At 46.3% G+C, this 25,790-nt stretch overlaps 1 protein-coding gene across 1 annotated transcript; it reads right to left on the reverse strand.

The window, feature by feature from the left end:
- Window positions 1-91: 91 nt before the first annotated feature.
- LOC133418677 (ankyrin repeat and SOCS box protein 2-like) lies at window positions 92-24,304 on the reverse strand. Its single transcript, XM_061707493.1, has 11 exons — window positions 24,149-24,304; window positions 23,934-24,051; window positions 23,323-23,446; window positions 23,116-23,268; window positions 13,938-14,107; window positions 12,405-12,557; window positions 4,714-4,959; window positions 4,473-4,644; window positions 2,402-2,972; window positions 2,181-2,325; window positions 92-827 (listed from the first exon to the last, which is right to left on the reverse strand). The coding sequence occupies exons 1-11, from the start codon at window positions 24,302-24,304 to the stop codon at window positions 682-684; spliced, it is 2,154 nt and encodes a 717-aa protein (XP_061563477.1). The 3' UTR covers window positions 92-681.
- Between the last annotated feature and the right edge of the window lie 1,486 nt (window positions 24,305-25,790).

Below are 25,790 nucleotides of genomic sequence, written 5' to 3' on the forward strand. Positions count from 1 at the left end.
ACACACACACACACACACACACACACACACACACACACACACACACACACACACACACACACAGACTATTTGTGAACAGATGAGATGTACGGGTGTACGGATAAAGCTGGGTTAGAGGCCCGGGAATTGAGGCATCCCAAATCACTGTGTACCTGCTGGACTCTACTGCCCTTACTTTTTAACAACTTGTGCTTTTCTATTATTTTACCTCTTTTCTTATCATTTTATTTCATTTTATTTGTTATTTATGTTTAAATTGTGTCTTGCCGCTTTTAATGTTGATGTAAAGCACTTTGAATTACCTTGTGTTGAATTGTGCTATATAAATAAACTTGCCTTGCCTTGCCTTAAAAGTTGTTGCAACACCATGAAAACTTTCAAAGAATGACTCTCTGACTCTGTGATTCCGACTGACTTACAAAATCACATGTTACATTTAGCTACTGCCTAAGGTGAGCTTCAGTTTGACGCTGAGCAATGTGAAGTTAGATTGTAGTTGCATTGAAGTTCATGTCAAAACACCTTTTTATGACTTTTTGCTCTTAATCCCATTCTGGTTCTGGTGACAGTGAACAGACAACTGGACCAGAACCAACAGTTTCAGGTGTTTGGTGTTGTTCATATCATCTTATAATGTTATTATCCTCATCAGGTGGGTTGACTAGGCTGTATCAGGTGACTTCAGCTGAGAAAACCCCTGACATCGTACTGCAGGAAGCGAATGAGTCTGCTGGGAATCGGCAGAGTGTGGAGATGTCTGAGTCGTCTGATTCCGAGCAGCTGTCGGATCTTCAGCCTGCAGAGTTGCATCAAAGGATGAGGAGGATCTAAAGCCAGAACACAGCAAGAAGAAAAGCACCAATGTTTCAGTCACAACAGAACCAAACGGGTTTCAGTGTCCAGTTAGAAACCAGGGAGAGACCCAGTAGAGACATAGTGGAGACCAGTTATGGCGCTTTTCCACTAGTACCTACTCAGCACGACTCGGCTCGGTTTGGCGGCTTTCCACGTGCCGAGTAGATACTTTTTCTGTATCTATTCTGCCGAGGTTCTAGCTCAGTCGGGCTGTATCTGACATCATCACACTACATGCCACCGATTGGTCGGGGGGTTGGCCCAATCGCACAATCAAGTACGTGACAGCAGCTTCGCTCCAACCCCGCCTACTTCTAATCTGGGAATTTAAAAAAAAGAAACGAGGGCAAGGCGAGTCAAGTCGAGACGAGGCGTGGCGAGTCTAGTCGGGCTGAGTAGGTACTAGTGTAAAAGCGCCATTAGAGACCAGGTAAAAAAACAGGTAGAGACCAGGCAGAAACCAGGTAAAAAACCAGGTGGCGACAATGTAAAAACCAGATAGAGAACCAACAAAGACCAGGTAGAGACCAGATAGGAACCCAATTGAGACCATGCAGAACCCCAGTAGAGAGTAGGTAGAGAAAATGTAGAAACCAGGTAAAGACCAAGTAGAAACCAGGCATGGATGGATGGATGGATGGATGGATGGATGGATGGATGGATGGATAGATGGATGGATGGATGGATGGATGGATGGATGGATGGATGGATGGATGGATGGATGGATGGATGGATGGAACCCTGATTAAGCAGACACAGCTAAAGACTACACTATTGATTGGTCATTGTAGTACATATTTTCTTCTGCTTTTCTGCCTTTTTTTTCCTGCTCCTCCAATGCTACCACGATCGCATTGCCAGCCTTCCAATCACCGGTCCTAACACTACAACTACCAGCATTCCTTAGTTCTCCTCATCACAGACTACACCTGTGCCCTCATCACCTTCATCATCTCTGTGTCATATTGTTTGGTCCTCATTTCTTGTGAGGTCAGTCCACACCTGTGCCTCTGCATGCGTCTTACCGCATTCAGGTTTAATAATAAACTTTTGTCTCGTCTGCGCTTGTGTCCACCTGCTGCTTGAAACGGACACCTAAGCTCTTTTGAAATCAAATTGTTAACTAAACTACAAACACTTCAAAGTTTTTCAAAAATCGAAAAAACCACTGAACCAAATATGTGGTTTCTTTTTTTAAAAAAAGGGTGCCGACTTTTGATTCTTTTCATTTCTATGTAAAAGTTCAACATTTTGTTTGATTTCATAAAGGAGGATAACAACTTGGATGTAAACTGGCAGGCGTTGGAGATGTTTTTGTTTCTTACAAGCTTTGAGTTTTATGTCTGCCCATTCACTGAGACCCTCCAGAATCGCAAGCAGCCGCGAGCAGAGCCGGATGTGACCAACGTAGTCCAACAGCATCTTGGTAATGGGACCGGACATCCGGCAGGTCGAGATGGCCTCACAGTACTGAAACGACACCACCCATTGTGTTACTCAGCCATCTGCACTAACGTGAATCTGTGTTTTGTATGTTAAGACTTGCCTGGATGCAGTGCTTTGACAGTGAATCATCGTGCGACTGCAGGTGTTCTATAGGACGTCGTTGTGGCCTGGCGGGTGGGTGTGGTTTCTGTCCATACAGACAGTCAAAGCAGAGCCGGGCGTCACAGCCGTGGTCCAGCAGCAGTTTGAGCATGCGCAGAGACTGCATGCCAAGCAGGATGGCAGCCGGGAACAAGGACGGCTGTGTGGACATCCGAGCGTTCACGTCGGCGCCGTACCTCACCAGCAGCTCGGCCATGTCCACCCAGCCGAACCGGGCAGCGATGAGCAGTGGGTTGAAGATGTCAAGGTTGGGGTTGGCTCCAGCCTCCAGCAGCATCTCTGCAGCCTCAAAGTTCCCGTTATAGACGGTGGTGTAGAGCACAGTGCTCCGCTTGTCCACGTACATCCTGGAGCGTTCATCTGACAGCTTAGCGTTGACGTCGAAGCCAGACTCGATCAGAAGCTCCATGATTGTGTCTCGGTTTCTCTCTGCAGCGATGTGCAGAGGACTGAGGCCACACCTCCGGACTCTGGTCCTGCTTGTGACTGGGATCAGCAGCGACACGATCCTGAAGATACACAAACCACCTATAAGGAGTCCCACTGGGCTTTTGTTTTTAACCACAGCTTTTTAGTCAATACAAACAAATTACAAAATAATGATGGAAAAGCAAAGAGCAGCCACAGCAGCAGTGTTGTCATTCTTCTGTGTCATCATGGAGCTTTGCATTCAAAACTTTCCTCAGAATTAAAGGGATTCTCCAACCCGGAGCTAGTTGAGTAACAAAATAAACTCCAGGATGTCCTCACAACGATGCAACAACCTTATAAACAAAAAAACAAAACACAAATGTATGTCAGCAGCTTCTCGTTGGGAATGTGAATGTTCTCCATTACGCCTAAAGTCGGTAAAGTCTAAAGTACATCATATTTCCAATGGACAGTTGGTTGTGACCTTGTCTTTCCAGGTCCACAATACTGCGGGGAGTCCAACCAGGAACATTCTTGCTATGAGGCAATAGCGCTAACAACTAAGACACCGTGTTGCTACTACAAACACCTTGGGATCCTGCAAGCAAATGGTAACTATGGAGAGGCTGCGAGGCAATGGGCCACAGCAATGTACCGGAAAGGTGCAAGACAGAACCTGAAGATCCACCTGAAGGGGAAGAACAAAGTCCAAGTGACAGTAGTGACCCGGTGTGGCCTTCTGCTGCTGTAGCCCATCCGCCTCCGTGTTGTGGGTTCAGAGATGCTCTTCTGCATACTTCGGTTTTAACGAGTGGTTATTTGAGTTACTGTGACCTTTTTATCAGCTCCAACCAGTTGGGAACATTCTCCTTCTCTTCAACAGGGCATTTGCACCCACTGAACTGCCACTCACTGGATATTTTCACTTTTTCGGACCATTCTCTGTAAACCCTAGAGATGGTTGTACGTGAAAATCCCAGTATATCAGCAGTTTCTGAAATACTGAATTCAATTAAATTTTATTTATATAGCGTCTATTACAACAGAAGTTGTCTCTAGGCTCTTTCCAGAGATCCAGAACATGACCCCCGAGCAATAATTAGATAAAAATAAACACTGCCAGGTAAAAACTCCCCTAGTGGGAGAAAAACCTTAAGCCAAACAGTGGCAAGAAAAACTCCCCTTTAGGAGAAAAGAAACCTTGAGCAGGACCTGGATCATAAGGGGGGACCGTCCTGCTGAAGGCCAGGAGGGTCCCCAGCCCGTCTGGCCCCCGTTCAAGGTCACCTTAAATCACCTTTCATCCCCATTCTGATGCTGGTTTGAACTGCAGCAGATCGTCTTGACCATGTCTACATGCCTAAATGGACATAGTTGCTGCCATGTCATTGGCTGATTAGAAATTTGCGTTAATGGCCAGTTGGACAGGTGTAGCTAATAAAGTGTCCAGTGAGTGTATGACAGTTAAAGAAAAATACAATGATATAATTATTTTTCTGATGTTGGTCTCTGCATCCAGTGCAAACCAGACACATAAAAATTAAGTCCCGGTTCAACCTCTGCGATTCACGTGCAGTGAAGCCTGCGAGGGTTCAGACCGTGGGTGGTTGTTCCTGACAGCCACATGTAGAGGCAGCAGACCCGATTTGTTGGCTCGGTTGGCGTCGGCTTTCAGCTGCAGCAGCTCCATCACTGCGGGGATGTGACCGTTCTTGCTGGCTTCATAGAGAGGCGAAGCTCCATCTCCAGCCTGTCCATTTATATCTGCACCTGAAAAAACACGTGTACATATGAAGCTGAGGAACACGCAACAACGGTTTGATCCTGAGCAGGACCGACCTCTCTGTGCCAGCAGATTGATGATTCCTGCATGGCCGTGCTGAGCTGCGATGAAGAATGGCTGGATGCCGTACATGTTTCTGGCGTTCATGTCTGCTCCAGCGTCCAATAGCATCTTGCAGATGTTCACACTTCCATGTCTGCAGGCTTCATGAATAATATTTCCTCCCTGACTGTACAAGCGATTCACCTGAGCTCCAGACTTCAGCAGCAGCTCTACGATGTCTTCTTCCATATGCTCACAGGCTGAAACACAACAGCAGATGGCTTTCATAAATTAGCATTAATGATCAGTCCAGCACATGGCTTTTCTGAACTGCATCTTTGTTATAACTGTTTCCAGCACAAAGATGGTGAAAAACTACAAATGTTCAGGTCGCTACCTCATCAATGTGGAATTTAGTTGTAATAATAATAACTTTCCTTTATTAGTCCAACAATGGGGAAACTCTTTCTCTGCATTTAACCCATGATCAGTGGGCAGCCATTTCTACAGCGCCCGGGGAGCAAGAAGGGGCCTTGCTCAGGGCCCAATGTGGTTGACCTCGGTTGCAATCCAGGTGCTTGAACCTGGGTCCTCCAGACATCAGCCTACCTCTGTAACCACTAGGCTACCACTCCCACTTCTGTGTTCTCAAGTGACCCCTGGAGATTTGTTGTCAGGGGAAACCAAGGCAAAATGGTCCTGGAGAAGGTTTTCACTCAAAATCTCACCATACATGGCCCCATTCATTCTTTCCCTTACATGGATCAGTCGTCCTGGTCCCTTTGCAGAAAAACATCCCCAAAGCATGATGTTTCCACCCCCATGCTTCACAGTACGTATGGTGTATAACATTCTCCCAATCCTCTTGTGCATCATCCAAATGTTCTCTAGCAAACTTCATACCTGGACATGTACTGTCTTCAGCAGGAGGAACGTCTGGCCCTGCAGGATCTGAGTCCCTGGTGGCGTAGTGTGTTACTGATGGTTCCTTTGTTACTTTGGTCCCAGCTCTCTGCAGGTCCTTCACTAGGTCCCCGTGTGGTTCTGGGAACTTTACTCACCGTTCTGGTGATCAATTTTACCCCACGGGGTGAGATCTTGGAGCCCCAGATGGAGGGAGATTATCAGTGTCTTGTATCTCTTCCATTTTCGAATAATTGCTTCCACAGTTGATTTCTTCACACAAAGCTGCTACCTATTGCAGATTCAGGCTTCCCAGCATGGTGCAGGTGTACAACTTAGTTTCTCACGTCATTTGACAGCTCTTTGGTCTTGGCCATAGTGGAGTTTGGAGTGTGACTGTTTGCGGTTGTCGACAGGGGTCTTTTATAATGACAACCAGTTAAAACAGGTGTCTTTTATACTGATAACCAGTTAAAACAGGTGCCATTAATACAGGTAACGAGTGGAGGACAGAGGAGCCTCTTAAAGAAGAAGTTACAGGTCTGTGAAAGCCAGAGATCTTGCTCCTTTGTAGGTGACCAAATACTTATTTTATCAAGGAATTTACCAATTAATTCAGTAAAAATCCTACAATGTGATTTCCTGGATTCTTTCTCCCCATTCTGTCTCTCATAGTTGAAGTGAACCTATGATGAAAATTACAGGTATATCTCATATTTTTAAGTGGGAGAACTTGCACAATTGGTGGCTGACTAAATACTTTTTTGCCCCACTGTATATACATACGGAGCTGTGTGCAAGTAGGCAGATACTGAATAATAAGTGATAGTGGTGCATGGCAACAGTGTCCAGGAATTGAAGAGCTGGACAGCCCTGGGGAAAAAAGGTCTCTCTTCTCCTCTGTGTCCTGCAGCTGGGACTGCGAAGCCGGGGTCCTGAGGGGAGCCACTCAACTCCTGCCCAGAGTTCATCAAGGCTCTGGATGTTGTAGGGCTGTCTTGGTTGGCACATTTCTGCAACATTGCGTGGACATCAGGGGCGGTCCCTCTGGATTTGTTTGAAAAAGGAAGGCGGGAGGGTGTGTTCCAGTTACAGGGGAATCACACCTCAGACTCCCTGGTGAGGTCACTGCAGGGGTGGTGGAGAAGACATTCTGATTGATTGTTGAACATCAGATTCTGGAGGAACAACGTGCGTTCCACTCTTGTTGTGAAAACCCTAAACCAGCCATATATCCTGGCTAAGGTCCTGGAGGGACCATGGGAGTTTGCCTGAACCAGTTCAGAGGCAAACTCCCTTGGGGCACCTTGTGGGGGTACTGGGTCCATTGCTACAAGCTATCTCACCCCTGTAAAAAGGCCTTGAGGGCCTGGTTCGCATTACTGGCAGCAAGTCAGATTTGTTCGAGGTAAAATGTGAACTCTGTCAGGGCTTCCCTCGGTCACGATTCTGTTCATAACCTTCATGGTCAGAATTTCTAGGTGCAGCCAGGGAATGGTAGTAGTCTGGTTTGGTGGCCAAAGGACTTTCTTTCAGAGATAGGGGTTCAGTCATCTGGGAGTAGTTTGAGGTGGAGTCACTGCTCCTCCTCATCAAGAGGAGCCAGTTGAGGTAGTTTGGGCATCTGGTGAGGATGCCCCATGGTGTCTCCCTTCGGAGGTGTTTCGGGGCATGTCCGACAAGGTGAGAGATTTTGTTTCTCGGCTGGCCTGGGAATGCCTCAGTATTGAACGAATTAATGAATGAATGTCTTTTTTGTCGTTGCACTGAAGACATTCCCCCTGAGGAGCTGGGGCAGATGGCCGGGAGAGGGAAGTCTGGGCTTCTCTGGGTAGCCTGCTGCCCCCACGACCCAATATACATAAAGCAGAGGTTAACCAATGGGGGGATGAATAAATCTCAACCATGAAAAGACTGCATTTCCATTAAGATGCTTGTTATACAATGAAGTCATGCTTTCTTTTCTTTTTTTTTTTTTTTTTTAATATTTTTTTTATCCCGGTTTTTTCCCATTTTTACCACCCCGTGCTCCTACCTACTGACAGTCCTGTGCATTGCCATCCTCTACCAACCCCGGGAGGGCCCTGCACTGAGCTCAGGTCTCCTCCTTAACCTGAGGAGTGAGCAGGCCGCATCTTTTCACCAGACAGGGTGGGGTTTCTCCGGCCGGACGTAGCGCGTGGAAGGATCACGTTATTCCGGCCGGATCCTCCCCACCCCATCTGGCGCCCCGGTTGGCCAGAGGGGGCATGTGTAGCCCATGCTTTCTTTTCTTGCATGAAAAGAAAAGAAATGTATAAAAAATTTATAAAAAGATGTATAGAATGTATAAAAAAGAACTGGACAAATGCTGTTGCTAACCTGTGAGGCTAGCTAACCTTTCATGCATTCTGATAAAATCTGTCTATCCATATCCATATCAGATCAATACCAAACTGGAACTGAAAGAGTGACTGGCGGTGGGTTGATTGGTTGCCTAGGAATCTGCCACAGTAGGCTAACTGTTGGCTAAAGCCTGAATTATGGTTCCGCGTTACACCAACGCAGAGCACACGCCGTCACCATGACGCCGTCGTGAAGCCTTCGGACTTCTCCGTCACTCCATTTCGCCACGGTGCCACCCACGACCGCTAGGGGGTCGCGATCTTTTCCTGAATGGTTTATCCGACTTTTCCAGTCACAGTGAATCAAAGCGATAAGGACAATTATTGTGCAAAAAAACAAAACAAAAGAAATCGCACATACACGAAGAAAAGAGCACTGAAAGTTCACGACTGCTTCACTAACCAGAAACCGGAAATGCGTTGCTACTAAGCGACCCAATCACAGCCCTCTCGGTCTGAGTCGGTCTGCGACCTCTCGACGCGTAGTTACAATTTGTGGGAGGTGCGCGTCAGGCATGGTGTGGTTTGCGGCGTGGGGTGCGCGACACGGCGCAACCTGTGGCGTAGGCATGGCGTTGATTTGTTGCAGAACCATAATTCAGCTTTAAGACTATATTGTGTTAGGTCAGAAATCAAGTTAATCTGAATATAAGTAGTTAAAGTGTCAGCTAGCTGTTACCACCACAAATTGTAATGTAGATGTCACTTAAAAAAACCTTATTATTTATGCATTACCAGCTTTATATAATGTTACCTGATGTGGTAAATAAAACCTCCCCTGTTCAATTGTCATGGATGTGAACTGTAGCAATGGCAACCAAAACTGTTCAGTGGAGAAACTATTGGTCTGGATCCAGAGACTCGGGAGCCACTTTAGCCGTCATGTGACATGGAGATGTGAAAAAGCTTTTTACACTATAATTTCATTTTTTACATATAAGTTCATTTTTGAACTGCTAGAAAAACCATCTCCTGGGAGCATAAAAACACGTTTTAGATGCATAAAAGAGTCTGTGTCATGGTTGGTTCTCCAGCCTTCAGTGGTTTTCCACTCCACTCTCTCTTGCTCACTCCATCTGCCAGCCACGCCCACCTCGTCACTCACTCCGTTCACCTGCTCTCTCAGCTCCAGCCCCTCTGCAATCAGGACAGCATAAAAGCTCCTCACTCCTGCACTGTCACTGCCAGATTGTCACTCTGTTTGTAGATGTAAGACCTTCCAGCATTCCCTATCTTGACCTCCCATTGCCGACCCTGCCTGTTCCTGGATCCTGCCTTGTCTCCTGCTCTCCGTTGCCTGACCTTGTCTTCCGAACCTGACACCGATTGCTGCCTGATCCTTGTCTTGCATTCCTGCCTGCTCTTCATCCCCGTTGAGGGTAATAAAGCAAACCAGACAAACTACCACCATGTGCTCTGTGTGCTGCATTTGGGTCCAAAACGTCACCCCGTAACAGTACGATCTGGCCAGTCGTGGACTCAGCACACCCTCCAGCCCAACAGAACGGGCCAGCCAGCATGGACCCACCAGGAAAGAACGTGGATCTGTTGGAGTTCTTTTACGGTGACCAAGTGGCGTTCTACCACCGTATGGTGAAGAGGACAGGGACCTGCTGTCAGCCCCAGCCTGTCCTGGTGGGGGTCCTGGATGCACCTCTTCCTGTTCCCGAGGTGGTCCCAGACGCACCCCAGCCTCTTTCCCCCTTCTGGGAAACACGCCTGGCTCGAGATGGGCCCTTGAGTCTCCAGCTTCAGGAGAAAAGACGGTGGCGGCAGTCCCAGCCTCTTCCTGTTCCCGAGGTGGCCCCGGATGCACCCCAGCCTCTTCCCCCTTTCTGGGGAACACGCCTGGCTCGAGATTGGGGCCAGGAGTCTCCAGCTCCAGGAGAGACGACGGCGGCACCAGCCCCAGCCTGTCCTGGCAGTGGTCCCGGAAGCATCAGTCTCTGTTCCTGCTCCGGCGGTGGTCCCGGACGCACCCCAGCCTCTTCCCCCTTTCTGGGGAACATGCCTGGCTCGAGATGGGCCCAGGAGTCTCCAGCTTCAGGAGAAAAGACAACGGTGGCGGCAGTCCCAGCCTGTTCCTGCTTCAACGGTGGTCCCGGGCGCGCCTCGCTCTGTTCCTGTTCCGGCAGTGGTCCTGGATGCATCAGCCTCTGTTCCTGTTCCGGCGGTGGTCCCGGACGCATCAGCCCCTGTTCCTGTTCCGGCGATGGTCCTGGACACCTCAGCCTCTGTTCCTGCTCCAGCGGTGGTCCCGGACCCCTCAGCCTCTGTTCCTGCTCCGGCAGTGGTCCCGGATGCATCAGCCCCTGTTCCTGTTCCGGCAATGGTCCTGGACACCTCAGCCTCTGTTCCTGCTCCAGCGGTGGTCCCGGACACCTCAGCCTCTGTTCCTGCTCCGGCGGTGGTCCCGGATGCATCAGCCCCTGTTCCTGTTCCGGCGACGGTCCCAGATGCATCAACCCCTGTTCCTGTTCTGTGAGATTAATCAATCTTTTGAATTAGTCCTGTCCTCATGAACTGTCACATGCTCTGTTAACAGATGACAGGGCAGCCACTTCCTGTGTATACTCAGGGGGTCGACTGTCCTGGGACAACTGTCCCATTGTCCTTTGGACGCATCTGTTCAGAGTTCCTGCTTTAGTCCAGAAGGCATTTGACCCCAGTGACCCATTGCTTTTAAAAACGTAGGTTTCTGCATACCAGGATTCGTTCCTCTTTAACTGAAAATGTCACATGTGTGACCTTTTAACCCCAACGTCTGTTCCTCCGTCTGTTTCCTCCCATTGTCCACTGTCTACTATTGGCTGTCTTTATATGGTCATTTTCCTGTCAAATTCTCAATAAAAAGCTCATGCAGGAGGAGGATCTTGGGGAAAGAGCTCAGGAGTTCTCCGTGAGGGCCTCGTTCCCTGCACTCCTCTGCTCTCCCCCCCCTTTCTGGAGAAAGCGCCTTAGAAATCATTTCTAACGGTCTCTGTGTCTTTCCTCGTTATGAATTTATGTAATGTTGATTTGGGACCCAACAGTTCCTGTTCCTGTTCCGACGGTGGTCCCAGACATATCAACCCCTGTTCCTGTTCCAAAAGTGGTCCCGCACACATCAACCCCTGTTCCTGTTCCAGTTCCGGCGATGGTCCTGGACACATCAACCCCTGTTCCTGTTCCTGCGGTGGTCCCAGACACATCAACCCCTGTTCCTGCGGTGGTCCCAGACACATCAACCCCTGTTCCTGCGGTGGTCCCAGACACATCAACCCCTGTTCCTGCGGTGGTCCCGGACACATCAACCCCTGTTCCTGCGGTGGTCCCAGACACATCAACCCCTGTTCCTGCGGTGGTCCCGGACACATCAACCCCTGTTCCTGCGGTGGTCCCGGACACATCAACCCCTCTTCCTGTTCCTGCGGTGGTCCTGGACACATCAACCCCTGTTCCTGTTCCTGCGGTGGTCCCAGACACATCAACCCCTGTTCCTGTTCCTGTTCCTGTTCCTGCGGTGGTCCCGGACACATCAACCCCTGTTCCTGTTCCTGCGGTGGTCCCGGGCGCATCGGCCCCTGCTCCTGTTCCGGACACACCTGCCCATGTTTCCCTGCTGAGATCCGTGGGCTCGGGTGAGCTCAGCTCTCCGGCCGTCACCCCGCCTCCCACCCGACTCATCGTTGGTGGGCGTTCGTTGAGGGGGGGGTTACTGGTCGCACCTCAACCAGTGCCTCGTATCCTTAGTCCCCGAAGCCGGCCCCTCGTATCCTTAGTCCCCCAAAGCCGTCCCCTCGTATCCTTAGTCCCCCAAAGCCGGCCCCTCGTATCCTTAGTCCCCCGAAGCCGGCCCTTTGGATCCTTAGTCCCCCGAAGCCGGCCCCTCGGATCTTTAGTCCCCCAAAGCCGGCCCCTCGGATCCTTAGTCCCCCGAAGCCGGCCCCTCGTATCCTTAGTCCCCCGAAGCCGGCCCCTCGGATCCTTAGTCCCCCGAAGCCGGACCCCTGGGTTCCCCCTGATCCGTCTGCTCGGACCCGAGACCGTCCCTCTGATCCATCTGCTCAGTCCCGAGACCGTCCCTCTGACCCGTCCGCCCAGTCTCGCGAACGGCCGTCCACTCAGTCCCGAGGATATGTATGTATGTGTATGCGTATGTAGGCGTATATATGTATATATATATGTATGTATATATATTAAATATAGCAGTAATGCACATATATATGCCTTTGGTTTTTACCTACATGGTATCAATCATTAATATGTGTGCAGACAAGGGAAAAAAAAAAAAAAAAAAGCCATGAAATGAGGGCGTTCTCAGTTTCCCTGTTGTATTTAGCGAGGTTATGCTCTAAGAGCCAGGAGAGCGCATCCACACCTCTGAACATCCTCCAGACCGTCTCTTTTCAACCACATCACAGACAGACAGAACCAACCTGCAAACAGGGGTGTCTCTAGGCATTTGCTGGCAGCATTCACATTAGCTCCATGTCTCAGAAGAAAGTCGACCAAAGACAGGTTTTCGCGAACAGCGATATGCAGGGGAGTTTCATTTTCTGGAGTACATCTGTCCACCGAGCCGGGATTAGCTGAGGACACACAGAAACCAGTCACCTCAGAGTCTGCAGGTCAACGATGACACTTTTTAGGCCATGTTGGATAACCCTGACCCCCCTCAACCGTAAATGTGAATCCATTTAAGCTAAAGAGGTTTGCAGCTGTGCTCAAAGGTTTGTAGACCCCTTATACTTTCACACACTTATGTTCAAACCTTTTCTGTTTTACATCAGTTATATTTTTGGTAATAAATCAGAGTACTAAGAGAAACGTTTTCATGACTCATCATAGTCAGAAGTTTACAAACCCTGGTATTTGTGAGAACCCCCATTCAACTGTTTAACTTGGCTCAAACATTGTGGACATCTTACCAGAAGCGTCTCATGAAGTGTTATTGATCAGATATCTGACAGAACCGCTGGATCAGAGTCCAGTTTTCTTCAGGTTTTCCATAGGACTGTGGTCAGGACACTCCAGTGCTGTCACTTTGTTGTACTCAAGTCACTTTACGACTAATCTGGATGAGTGTTTGTGGTCATTGTCCATTTGGAAGACCCATCCTCATCCGGATTTTAACTTAATGGCCGATGGCTTCAGTATATCCACCCATCTGCAGCAAAGCAGCCCCACATCATGATGCTGCCACCCTCATGCTTCACAGTTGGGATGGTGTTCTGAGGCCTGCGCAGTTACCCCTTCTTCCTCCAAACATAGCGATGCTCATTATGACCAGACAGCTCAGTTTTAGTCTCATAAGGCCACATCTCCAAACATGAAAATCTCCATCTCCATGTGCAGCTGTGAACTGTAATCTGTCTTTTTTTATTTATAAATGGGATTTTCGAGCAGTCGCTTCCTGCATCTGTGAGGTCTTCCAGCCCATGTTAGTGTTTCCCCGAGGATAACAATCCTCTGATCTTGTCCACAGAAACACAGAAGTGCAGGCAAAGCAATGCAATATGGGACGGTTCTGCAGAGCAGGAAACTTGTTTTGAAGGTTGCAGTCGTGATGCAGCTCTTGTATAAATCAAAATATCTTCAGCTAAATATAGAAGAGTTACAGTAGCAGACGGCTTCCTGACTTCACGTCTACGTACCAGACTGCTTTTAGCCGTCTCGAGGCTGGAACAGAGCACAAGTTCCACACACAACGGACAAATGCAAAACTTATTTATCCCTCTAAATGATGTTTTTTTCTAGGTGTGAAAACAAAATAGTGGGTCATAGTATGACACAAATACAACCTCAGATGAACAATAACATTCATTTTTTATTTCACAACAATGAAGTCCAAAAGAAATGTATCAAATCATTTGGAAAGTATTAAATACATGTGCATGTGCATGCATGATAACCCATGTGTGCCATGTCTTGATCAGGACATTCCAAACAGAAACTGGTGGGGTTCTGACCTCGGATTAGGATTCGGACGCACTCCAGCTGTCCGTAAAAAACAGCTTCGTGAATGGCGACCCAGCCCTCAGGGTTTGGCTCCGTCAGGCACCAGGGCTTCTGTTGGACCAGCTCCATCAAAGCCTCTGTATCTCCGTTCATGATAAATGTCTGTAGAGGGCTGAACTCTCTGAGGAGAAACACCAAGAACACAGACATGAAGGTGCCGGAAACATCTGAACAAACCATCAGAACTTCAAGCAAAGACTTATAAGTCATGACATTCTCACAGTTTTCAGTCTGGTTTTAAAACGTTGCACAGCATGGAAACTGCCCTTTTAAAAGTTTTTAATTACATTTTAATGGCAAATGATAGCGGCAACTATGCAGTACTTGTTCTGCTTGACTTGACTTCTGCTGCCTTCGACACCGTAGACCACAAGATCCTGCTAAATCGTCTACAGCAGCTAGTGGGTATTGATGGTAGTGCCTTGGACTGGTTTAGGTCCTATTTAGCAGACAGGACAATGTGTGTCAGTCTTGGAGTCTGTGAATCCTCCCCTGCTCCGCTTTTATACGGGGTTCCACAGGGCTCAATTTTAGGTCCCCTGCTTTTCTCCTTATATATGCTTCCTCTAGGATCTATTTTCAGAAAGCATGGTATTGATTTTCACTGTTATGCCGATGACTACCAGATATATGTCTCCCTTAGGAAGAGTGATGCCTTCTCCATCAAAGCCCTGCTGGCATGTCTTGATGACATCAAAGCCTGGATGGCCCTAAACTTTTTAAATTTTAATGAAAAGAAAACAGAGGTGATTGTATTTAGCCCTAGCACCTTCTGCTCATCCTCCTCTGTTGATCTGGGTCCTTTGGCAATTCATGTAAAGTCTTCTGTGACTAACTTGGGTTTTAAAATGGACAGTGATTTTAAACTAGAGAGCCAAGATAGCGCAATAGTTAGGTGGGGTTTCTTCCACCTTAGGCAGCTGGCTAAGGTGAAGCCTTTACTAGCACAATAGCACTTTGAAACAGTAATCCACGCCTTCATCACATCTCGGCTGGATTACTGTAACTCTCTGTATCTTGGAGTCAGCCAGTCCTCTCTTGCGCGTCTCCAGTTAGTTCAGAATGCTGCTGCTCGTCTGCTAACTAGAACGCGTAAGAGAGAACACATTACGCCCATACTGGCCTCCCTCCACTGGCTGCCTGTGAATTTTAGAATCCATTTTAAGATTCTCTTTTTTGTTTTTAAATCTTTAAATGGTCTCGCTCCACTCTTCATCTCGGAGCTTCTTCACCCACACGCCCCCGCCCGGGGCCTCAGGTCAGCTGACCAGCTGCTCCTCCAGGTACCGAGGTCCAAACCACCGCTCAGAGGGGACCGAGCCTTCTCTGTTGCTGCCCCCTAGTGGTGGAACATTTTACCTCTGCACATCAGACAGGCCTCCTCGATGTCTGCTTTTAAAACTGACCTCAAAACACACTTTTACTCATTGGCTTTTTTTTTTTTTTTTGATAATTTTATTTATTGAGCATTAATAGCACAGCACATGGATACTGATACAAAAAGGTTCACAATGCTCATTTTTATATTTTAACACCCCTGCCCTCCCATCCCCTGAACAGGTTGGACACCTAACCAACAGAATTGTAAAATTGAATGAAAAAAAAAATAAAAAGAAAATAAAACAGACCAATTATGAATATAGCAAGTCAACATGCACATAAGCACATATACACACACATACAGGGGGATGCTATGCGATATCTAAGTGGGCACAGTTCTAAGTTTGCTGATGTACAGTAACACCGGATCCCAGACAGAGAAAAACTTGTCCTTGGACCCCCCGAGAGTATATTTGATCTTTTCCAACTGTATGAAATGTGTCAGATCGCTAAACCATAGCGACACTTTGGGTGGATTTTTTGACTTCCAGTGCAATAGTATTTTTCTTCTTGCAAGCAGCGTTGTAAATGCAATAATATTTCTATAGCTTTTCTTTAATGTTGTATATCTAACACTTGTGGTACCAAATATGGCCATAGCAGCATCGGGTTGAAGATCAATATTCAGTGCTTTTGATAACGTTTTAAAGATGGTGGACCAGTAATTTACCAGGGCAGGACACAACCAGAACATGTGTGTTAAATCAGCAGGAGTGTTTTGACACCTGTCACACCTCGCATCTGTGTTAGGATATATTTTAGCCAATCTTGCTTTGGAAAAATGCATGCGATGTAGGATCTTGAACTGTATTACGTTTAATTTGGCACAGGAGGTGCTGTCATTAACTCTTAATAGAGCGCTTTCCCAAGTGTCCTCCTGCAAGTCCTCCCCTAATTCATTTTCCCAATCTGCCCTGATTTTCGTTAGGGTTGCGTTTTTAAAGGAGGTTATATTGTCACTTATTCTTGAGATTAGTTTTTTAGGATTGAACAGGGATTTCAACAGATCATCTAAACCAGAGGGCGATGTTATATGTGGAAAGTTGGGGTCTTGATGCTGAACGAAATGGCGAACTTGAAAATAACGAAATAAGCTAGACCGAGGTAGGCCAAATTTGCGTGAGAAATCATCAAAACTTGCAAAAACACGATTTATGTACATATCCTTAAAATTATGAATGCCTCGTCTCTGCCATAGAGCAAATCCAGAGTCTAACCTAGCTGGGGGGAAAAGGTGATTGTTGTGAATGGGACTTAGATGGAGAAGGTTTTTAAACCCAAAGCTCCGTCTAAGTTGAACCCAGATTTTTAAAGTGTTTTTAACTACAGGATTGCTAGTGTAATGAGAGATAGAGAGGGGAAGGCTGGAGGTAACCAGGGCTGCGAGGGAGGAAGAAATGCAAGATGAGGCTTCAGAGCGGCACCAGTCTGTGTCAGGAGTATGAAGCCAGTGCATGATTTTTTGAACATTAGAGGCCCAATAATAATGACAAAAATTAGGAAGAGCTAAGCCACCCTGACATTTAGGTCTCTGTAACAGCTCTAACCGCACCCTAGGATTCTTTCCGTCCCATATAAATGAAATTAAAGTCTTATCAATGGATTTAAAAAAAGATTTAGGAAGATACAGTGGGATACATTGGAACAGGTAAAGAAACCGAGGGAGCACATTCATTTTGATGCAGTTCACTTTACCTGCTAAGGATAGGTGAAGTACACTCCACTTCTTCAGGTCCAGTTTGACTTTCTCAAATAGCGGATTGAAGTTTTTTTGATAAAGACTCTGCATATCCCTTGTAATATTAATGCCCAAGTATTTAAAGCCATTTTTAGACATTTGAAACGGTAAAACACCGTCCTGAATGTGAAGAGCCAAGTCATTAACAGGGTAGCATTCACTCTTATTTAAGTTCAGTTTGTACCCTGAAAAAGCACCAAATCTCCTCAGTGCACAAATAATATGGGGAGCACAAGAGACAGGGTCAGATGCATAAATTAACAAATCATCCGCATAGAGAGATACTTTTTGCTCCCTCCCCCCCCTATGGATTCCAGTAATTGTTGGCAAAGTTTTGAGTGTAATAGACAAGGGCTCTATGGCCAAAGCGAACAGCAATGGGCTGATTGGACAGCCCTGACGGGTCCCCCTTGATAGCTGGAAATACTGTGAGCGCTTACCATTCGTAATTACAGAGGCTTTGGGTGATGTATATAACAGTTTAATCCATGAAATGAAATTAGGGCCATATCCGAATTTCTTCAAACATGTAAATAAGTATAGCCATTCCACCCTGTCAAACGCTTTCTGTGCGTCCAGCGCAATGACCACTTCAGGAACAGCACTGGACGCAGGGGAGTGGATAACATTCAACAGCCGACGAATATTTGTAAACGAGTGCCGGCCTAAAATGAAACCGATCTGGTCAGCTGATATCACATCCTGCATTGTTGTTTCTAGGCGTAAGGCGAGGGCTTTGGCCAGGATCTTCACATCACAGTTTAGGAGGGAGATGGGACGATATGAGCCGCAGTCTGTGGAGTCTTTACCTGGCTTTAGCAGGAGGGATATTGATGCCTCAGTTAAAGTCTGCGGAAGTGAGCCACGGGTCAAAGAGTCATTAAACATATCCAGTAAGAGTTTTGATAGTTTGTCAGAGAACTTTTTAAAGAACTCTATGGGGTACCCATCAGGGCCTGGTGATTTATTGTTCTGCATTGCCTTCATTGCATTCACGATTTCTGTAAGACTCAATGGAAGCTCCGTTCCAGTTCTATGAATTGCTGTAACAGAAGGAGCGTGAAGGTTATCAAAAAAAAAGTTCCATGTCGGAGTAGTCATTTGTCATCTCTGATGTATACAGGATTGAATAAAATGAGGTGAATGTTTCTTTAATTTCTTCTGGGTCAATGGTTAATTCCCCATCATTCTTCCGAATCTGTAGGATTTGTTGAGAGGCCGAGCGGCACTTAAGTTGGTGTGATAGTAAACGTCCAGCTTTGTCGCCATGTTCATAGACATACCCTCGTGCTTTTAAAAGGAGACGTCCTGTCTTTTCAGCAGATAGCAAATTATATTGCATTTGAAGATCCAGCTTCCTTTTGTAGATATCAGGGGAGGGAGAGACAGAGTACTGAGCATCAACCATAGATATTGCCTTAATAAGCTCCTCTTGTTTTAGTCTGTTCTTCTTATTTATTTTAGCCGAATACGATATTATCTCACCCCTGAGTATTGTTTTTAATGTCTCCCACAGGAGAGAAGGAGAAATGTCATCCTTTTGGTTGAATTCAATGAAATCATCTATTTTTTGCGATATCATTTGGCAAAAGCTCTCATCAGTCAGGAGGTGTCTGTCTAATTTCCAGGAGGACTGTTCAAATTGATAAGGAGGAAATGCAAGGTCTAATAATACAGGGGCATGATCTGACTCTACTATAGATGAATATTCAACTTTTTTAACAAATGATAGAAGGTTCCGGTCAATGAAAAAATAATCTATTCTACTATACGAGTGATGTACATTGGAAAAGAAAGAAAATGATTTACTCTGTGGGAATAAAAAACGCCAGGGGTCAACACCTCCTATTTGGTCCATAAACGCCGATAATAGCTTGGCTTTTTTAGAAATATTCGTAGAGGTAGAATTGGAGCGATCAAGCGCTGGGTTTATCACACAATTTAAATCTCCACCAAAAATCAGTTGTCGTGAGTTCAAATCTGGAATTAATGACATGATTTTACTCATGAATTTATCATCATCCCAGTTCGGGGCATAAATATTAACTAGAACCACAGGCTTATGGTGGAGGAGTCCTGATACCATCACAAATCGCCCCCGTGGATCCGAGATAACAGTGGTTGCATTAAACTGAATTTTTTTATGCATCAATATGGCTGTCCCACAAGTTTTAGAATTAAGGTTGGAATGGAATATATTCCCCACCCATCCTTTTTTAAGTCTGACCTGATCCTTTATCTGTAGATGGGTTTCCTGGAGAAATGCAATATCACACTTTAAATACTTAAGGTGATTGAATACCCTGGCTCTTTTAACAGGCCCGTTTAAACCCTTCACATTCCAACTAATGAATCGCATAGCAGCCACCCTTGCATTAATGTCATTTACCAGGTTTAATTAAAGAAAATAAACTGAACAGAAAGGTAAGTAATGTAAAAGTACAGCCGTGATCATGTTTAAGTGCACAGTTTGGTCCTTTTCTTCTCTTAAAGAGATAAGTATATGTTTCAAGAATGTGGCGGTGTCCCTTTTCCCAACCCTATCTAAGAAAAAAAACATAACTAAAACTAAGCCTATACCTGTCACTCTCTCTGAGGCAAGCTGCAGGCTAAACACTATTCCAAACAACTTCTGGTATAACATTTCCTTACTACCTCTGCCTTGCGAGGCTCCCAGTTTCTATAATAAACTATATCAAAGCCACTTAACACCACATATAAACAAAAGAGATGGTTGAGCAGTACAGCTACTATCAAAAGTAAATGTGAGCGCATATGAAAACGCATGCAACCTCAACATCACAGTAAAAAAAATAAAAAAATAAAAAAAAAATAAATAAACAAAAAAAATAAAAAATATTAAAGTATTTTTCTTTTCTTTTTCAATGATACAGCATCATATTGATTAGTCCACCAATACCATAACTGTCCATACCTCGGGTCCGCGAGCCGCAGGTTGACAATATGTCAGAGAGACGGGCACGGCCGCCGTCCAGATCAGGTGATGAACCGTTGCCAGGCAACGCAGCCCAAGCCGTGATATTCAGTCTTATTTTTTACCGAACCTCCGGTCGAAAAACTTCTGAGCTTCATCAGAGGAGTCGAAGGTAAACACGTCGTCTCCGCACATCACTCGCAGCCGAGCCGGGTAGAGCAGGTGGAAACGGATACCTCTGATACAGAGCCTGCTTCACGCTGTTAAACGCGGCTCTCTTCTTGGCCAGAGCTGCGCTGACATCCTGATAAATCCTCACGGTGGCACCTTGGTATTTGAGCTCATGATTCCTGGCCCAACGCAGCGCGGCTTCTTTCTGCTGGAACCTGGAGAAGCAGACCAGGAACGGGCGGGGGGAAGATCTCTGCGCGGCTCTGAAGGTCGGGGTCCGGTGGGCTCTCTCCAGTTCAGGCGGGGAGGAAAAAACATCAGGACCCATCATGTCCATCAGAACTTCTGACATGAACTTTACGGGATCTTTGCCGACTTCACTGCGTTCAGGGATATTCAGTATGCGGAGATTAGCTCTCCGTGAGCGGTTCTCCAGGTCGTCGCACCGGTCCAGGAGTGCCTGGTTCTGGCTCTGCAGCAGTTTGATGTCGGACTCCGCCGCTGTTAGCCGCTCAAAGTTTTCCCCGGCTACAGACTCGACGGAGGTAAGACGGCTCTGGAACGAGGTCACTGTTGACTGTAGTGAGTCCAGAGAAGCTTGTATTGGTCTAACAGCATCTTGAATCAGAGTAGAAACGTCCTCCTTGAGTGATGTTCTCTGTTTAGCGAACTCAGCCGACAGTTGGTCCATAGTTAACACCGCAGCCGCAGCTGCAGGTGCAGCAGCAGCGCTGGCTTCAGCTGCTGTCGGAGGATCTTTAGCTGCGAAGGCTGCTAGCTTACCCGCTGCACGTGTGGACGGGGTTTGCGAGTTAATAGCTGAATTTGCTTGCTTTGGCTTGCTCATCTCTGGGACAAAGTGGTCAGATTGATTTTACCTTGTAAATTACGTTGAGATTCAAGACAAAAAATGGTTCAAAAAGGAAGGTAATAGAAAATTAACCAGGAGCCTTCGCTCGTGCGTCCTCTCCCTACATGTCACAACCGGAAGCCCCTACTCATTGGCTACACAGTATGAGACCTCGCTCTGTTTTTAGTGGTTTTATGTAATTTTATTTGTTTATCTAATTGTTTTTATTGTCTTTTGCTGTTGATTGTTTGTCCTCTTATGTACAGCACTTTGTTTCAGCTGTGGTTGCGCTTTATAAATAAAGTTGAGTTGAGTTGAGTTGAGTTGAGTTGAGTTGAGTTGAGTTGAGTTGAGTTGAGTTGAGTTGAGTTGAGTTGAGTTGGACAATCCCTTAAATCAATTTCAGTACTTTCAAGCTCCTCCTCAGATGTTTTCTTTGCTTAATGCCGATAATGTGACCCTTCTGAAACAGATGTTCATCTTTTCCTCGACCACAGGATGTGTGTTCTGGCATGGTTGTTTAAGAAATTAATCCATCCATTTTCTATACCTGTTCAATCCAGTGCAGGGTCTGCTGGAGTGTGTCCCAGTACTCTGCAGGTGAAAGGCAGGAGTACACCTGGACAGGTCTCCAGTCCACCACAGGACCACATGCACACCAAAAACCACACACTCACTCCTGCGGGCAATTTAGAATCATCCTTCAGGCTGACAGGCCTCTGGACTGTGGGAGGAAACTGGAGTACCTGGAGAAAACGAACAGATGCAGGAGAACATGCAAAAGAAGACTCCTGCTGGGAGTCGAGGCAGCAAAACGTCACAACCACCTACAGGACTACAGGAGGAACGCAGCCCCACCTGCCCCCCTCACCCTGTGTGACTCCCCAGCAGACACTGTGGAGTCCTACCGCTTCCTGGGGACCATCATATCCCAGGACCTCAAGTGGGAGCTGAACATCACCTCCCTCACCAAAAAAGCACAGCAGAGGATGTACTTCCTGCGGCAGCTGAAGAAATTCAACCTGCCAAAGACAATGATGGTGCAGTTTTACACGGCCATCATTGAGTCCATCCTCACCTCCTCCATCACCATCTGGTACGCTGCTGCCACTGTGAAGGACAGGAGCAGCTGCAGCGTATCATCCGCTCGGCAGAGAAGGTGATTGGCTGCAACCTCCCATCTCTGCAGGACCTGCACGCCTCCAGGACCCTGAAGCGTGCAGGAAAGATTGCAGCTGACCCCTCCCACCCCGGACACAAACTGTTCCAGACTCTTCCCTCGGGCAGGAGGCTGCGGTCCATCAGGACCAAAACCTCACGCCACAAGAACAGTTTTTTCCCGTCTGCAGCTGTCCTCGCAAACAAGGCCCCAGTCCTCCCTCCCCCCCCCCCCGTCTACCACGGACTGCCCCCCCATCCCACTCTACGTTACATTAACGTAAAAACTCCAATCCTGTAACTTTTGCACAGACTCATATCCGGCACTTTACAAACCTCATTGTACATTTCTGTCTATACTTTGTACCTATCCTAAGTTCCTAAGTCACTTTTGTACAGACTCACCCGGCACTTTAAAACCTAATTTTGTACATTTCCGGTCTACATTTTATTTTACTGTTTATACTTTTTATTGTTTATACATTTCATTTTATTTTATCTCTTATATATTTGTTTTTATATTTGTATTGTGTTGCACCAATCCCCAAAACAAATTCCTCGTGTGAAAACTTGGCAATAAACCCTTTCTGATTCTGATTCTGATTCTGATTCTGCTGGAAGGCTTGGGTGAAGCGGAACTGAGAGCAGTGTGTTGTGGAGAATAAAGATGGACAGAAAAAGAAGTCTGGAGTCATCACAGTCTTCGGGGGAATTCGGTTAGAGTCCTAAACGGCCAAACTCCTGGTTTCTCCAAGACCTGATAGTACCTTGTGTTCCTAACAGAGCTCTCTGTTCTCAGAGTGCAGGTTTACACCAACATGATCCACTGACCTGCAGCTTTTCTCAGTGTTTGCTGTTGAGCATCAGCTGTGGACTGTCTAGTCTGGAGGAACTCACCTCTTAAAGCCTTTGTAGAGGAACTGTGACAGCGCCGTTGGGGGGTTCGCACAGTTCTGTTGAGACTGCGCTGGAGGAACCCGCCTCTGCTGTCTGGGTGGACCAGGACTAGGACCGGGATCAGGGCCGGGACCGGGATCAGCATGCCTTTGTCTGAAATCCAAAACAGCTGGAGCGGGGCAGGCTGGAGATGAGGACAAACTGGGCTCAGAGTCTTTCTGTTTGTCAGAAAAACTTCTCTCCAGGATGACATGCAGCAGCTCCTCCTCAGACAGCTGGCTGTAAACGCTAAAGTCTTCTGGCTCCGAGTCACTCATGATGAACTCAGAACCTGCGGTGCAAGGCAAGACCGGAGGGACAAGGGTCCTGTAAGTCTGCAGAAGGAGCAGCTCCTGACGTCAGTTCAAACTCCAGTGTGAGATCAGGTTCAGCCTGATCAGGTTATGGAAGTCAGCGGCGTTTCTTTCCCCTGGGTTGAAGCCAAAACCTTCAGGTGCTGTGACATCTGCTGATTTTCTACACAGGAACTCAAAAAAACCCACAAATATCACAGAAAGTGTAAGGTTTAAGACAGAGAAGTTGAAGATGCACCTTAAACTTCGACTAACCGACAGTGATCACACACATTCACGTCCTCACGGAAGCCTTACTTTATAACCTTCATTAAAACTATAAATAGAGACGTTCTGCTCCAGAGATGTAAAACATCCCTGGTGTCTGAGCACCAACAGAGCCGCCAGTATGGCACAGTCGCAGAGAAACACAGCAAAACAACTCAACTACACACGACAGCAGCTCCAGAGCTGCCTGAGACTGACAGCCAATCAGAAGACTGCACTCCTGACAGTCCACATGTTCACCATAGTTGTAGATCGTAGTTGTAGAGGACCAGGACGCCCCTCTGTGAGCTCTTTTCCCTGTTTCATCAGGAGGGAACTGGCAGAAGAACAAACTTGGCCACCAGCCAGATCATTTCCACACACCAGTTATCAGGAGTTCGTGAATCGTACTAGCTGATGCTGATTAGCTTTACCTGCCTCTCTCTTGACAATCCATCGGACGTTAACAACCTAAATGGGTTCAGCCAGAGCTGGAATGAGGAGCGACAAGAGATCCAACTGAGCTCTGCCGGGTCCAGGTGAACGTAGGCAGTGGTCCGGCAGGTCCACCGGGGCCGATGCAGGTCCATGAGGACCAAGACCTGTCAGGAGATGTTGCTTCCCTTTCAGAACCTTCCTGACCAATCCAGAACCTTCTAGACCCACTCAGAACCTTCCAGACCAACCCAGAACCTTCTAGACCCACTCAGAACCTTCCAGACCAACCCAAATGCTTCCAGGCCATTCCAGAACCTTCCAGACCCACTCAGAACCTTCCAGACCCATTTAGAACCTTCCAGACCAACCCAGAACCTTTGAGTCCCGGCTGACGGCCGTCACCCCGGACCCCCAGGCCAAGCCAGAGGCGGTCGTGGTGCTGTGTCAGCACAAAGAACCACACAATAAGCATAATATTATCCCCAAAATCCTGTGTATGATTCACTGAAAATGTGAAGCACTAAAGTGATAAAAGCTAGCCGTCAAAGCAGCTATCATAAGAAAAACTGTTAAAAAATGTAGTGATGGACTCAGACCTAGTGGTTACAGAGGGGGGCTGGGGTCTGGAGGACCAAGCCCCTGGATTGAAACCGAGGTCAACCATCTTAGGCCCCTGAGCAAGGCCCTTAACCCTTACTGCTCCCCGGGCACCGTGCAAAATGGCAGACCACTGCTCCTAGTTTGACTAGAGATGAGTTAAACGCAGAGAATAGGGAAAATTGTATTCATATTTGGAAAAACACATATGGCATGACAAAGTCAGCCTACTACCAGCTTAAGAAAAAACTTTGTCCTCATGGTTCTTTCTTAACATTAACATTACATTTATTTTTGTTGGCTTTGTACAAAAGTTGTTTAGTGTAAAAACCGACTAAATCTAAAAGCTTCAGCAGATGAGATTGTAGACTTGTGTGATTACTGCCCCCAACCTCTGTATCATAACATGACAAATCTACTGAATGATACAATATATGAAGAGTTATATTCCAGGACACGTTTTACCTTATTGAGACACTTTTTGAAACTTTATTTTGTACTCATTTGCTATGTGGTTTCCAAGTAGTCATTTATACCGTCAAAGACTATTCCCGAAAGTTTGTTTTCTGTCATCTTTTCTATTACAACTCCATCTATAGACTTTGATCCTTCTGAACTTGATTCCTTCATTATTCACAGAGCTCATAAGCTGATTGTAGTTTTCACTAGAATAAAATGTATTAGTGTTACCAGCAAATTATATCAATATAAAAAATTTAGATCAAATAAATGTTTATTTTATTTATATATATATATATATATATATATATATATATATATAATATATATATATATATATATATATATATATATATATATATATATATATATATATATATATATATATATATATATATATATATATATATACAGTATTTAGTCAGCCACCAATTGTGCAAGTTCTCCCACTAAACAGATGAGAGAGGCCTGTAATTTACATCATAGGTAACTTCAACTATGAGAGACAGAATGGGGGAAAGAATCCAGGAAATCACATTGTAGGATTTTTACTGAATTAATTGGTAAATTCCTGGGTAAAGT

This window comes from Cololabis saira, chromosome 18 (assembly GCF_033807715.1).
Source record: "Cololabis saira isolate AMF1-May2022 chromosome 18, fColSai1.1, whole genome shotgun sequence".
Classification (NCBI taxonomy): domain Eukaryota; kingdom Metazoa; phylum Chordata; class Actinopteri; order Beloniformes; family Belonidae; genus Cololabis; species Cololabis saira.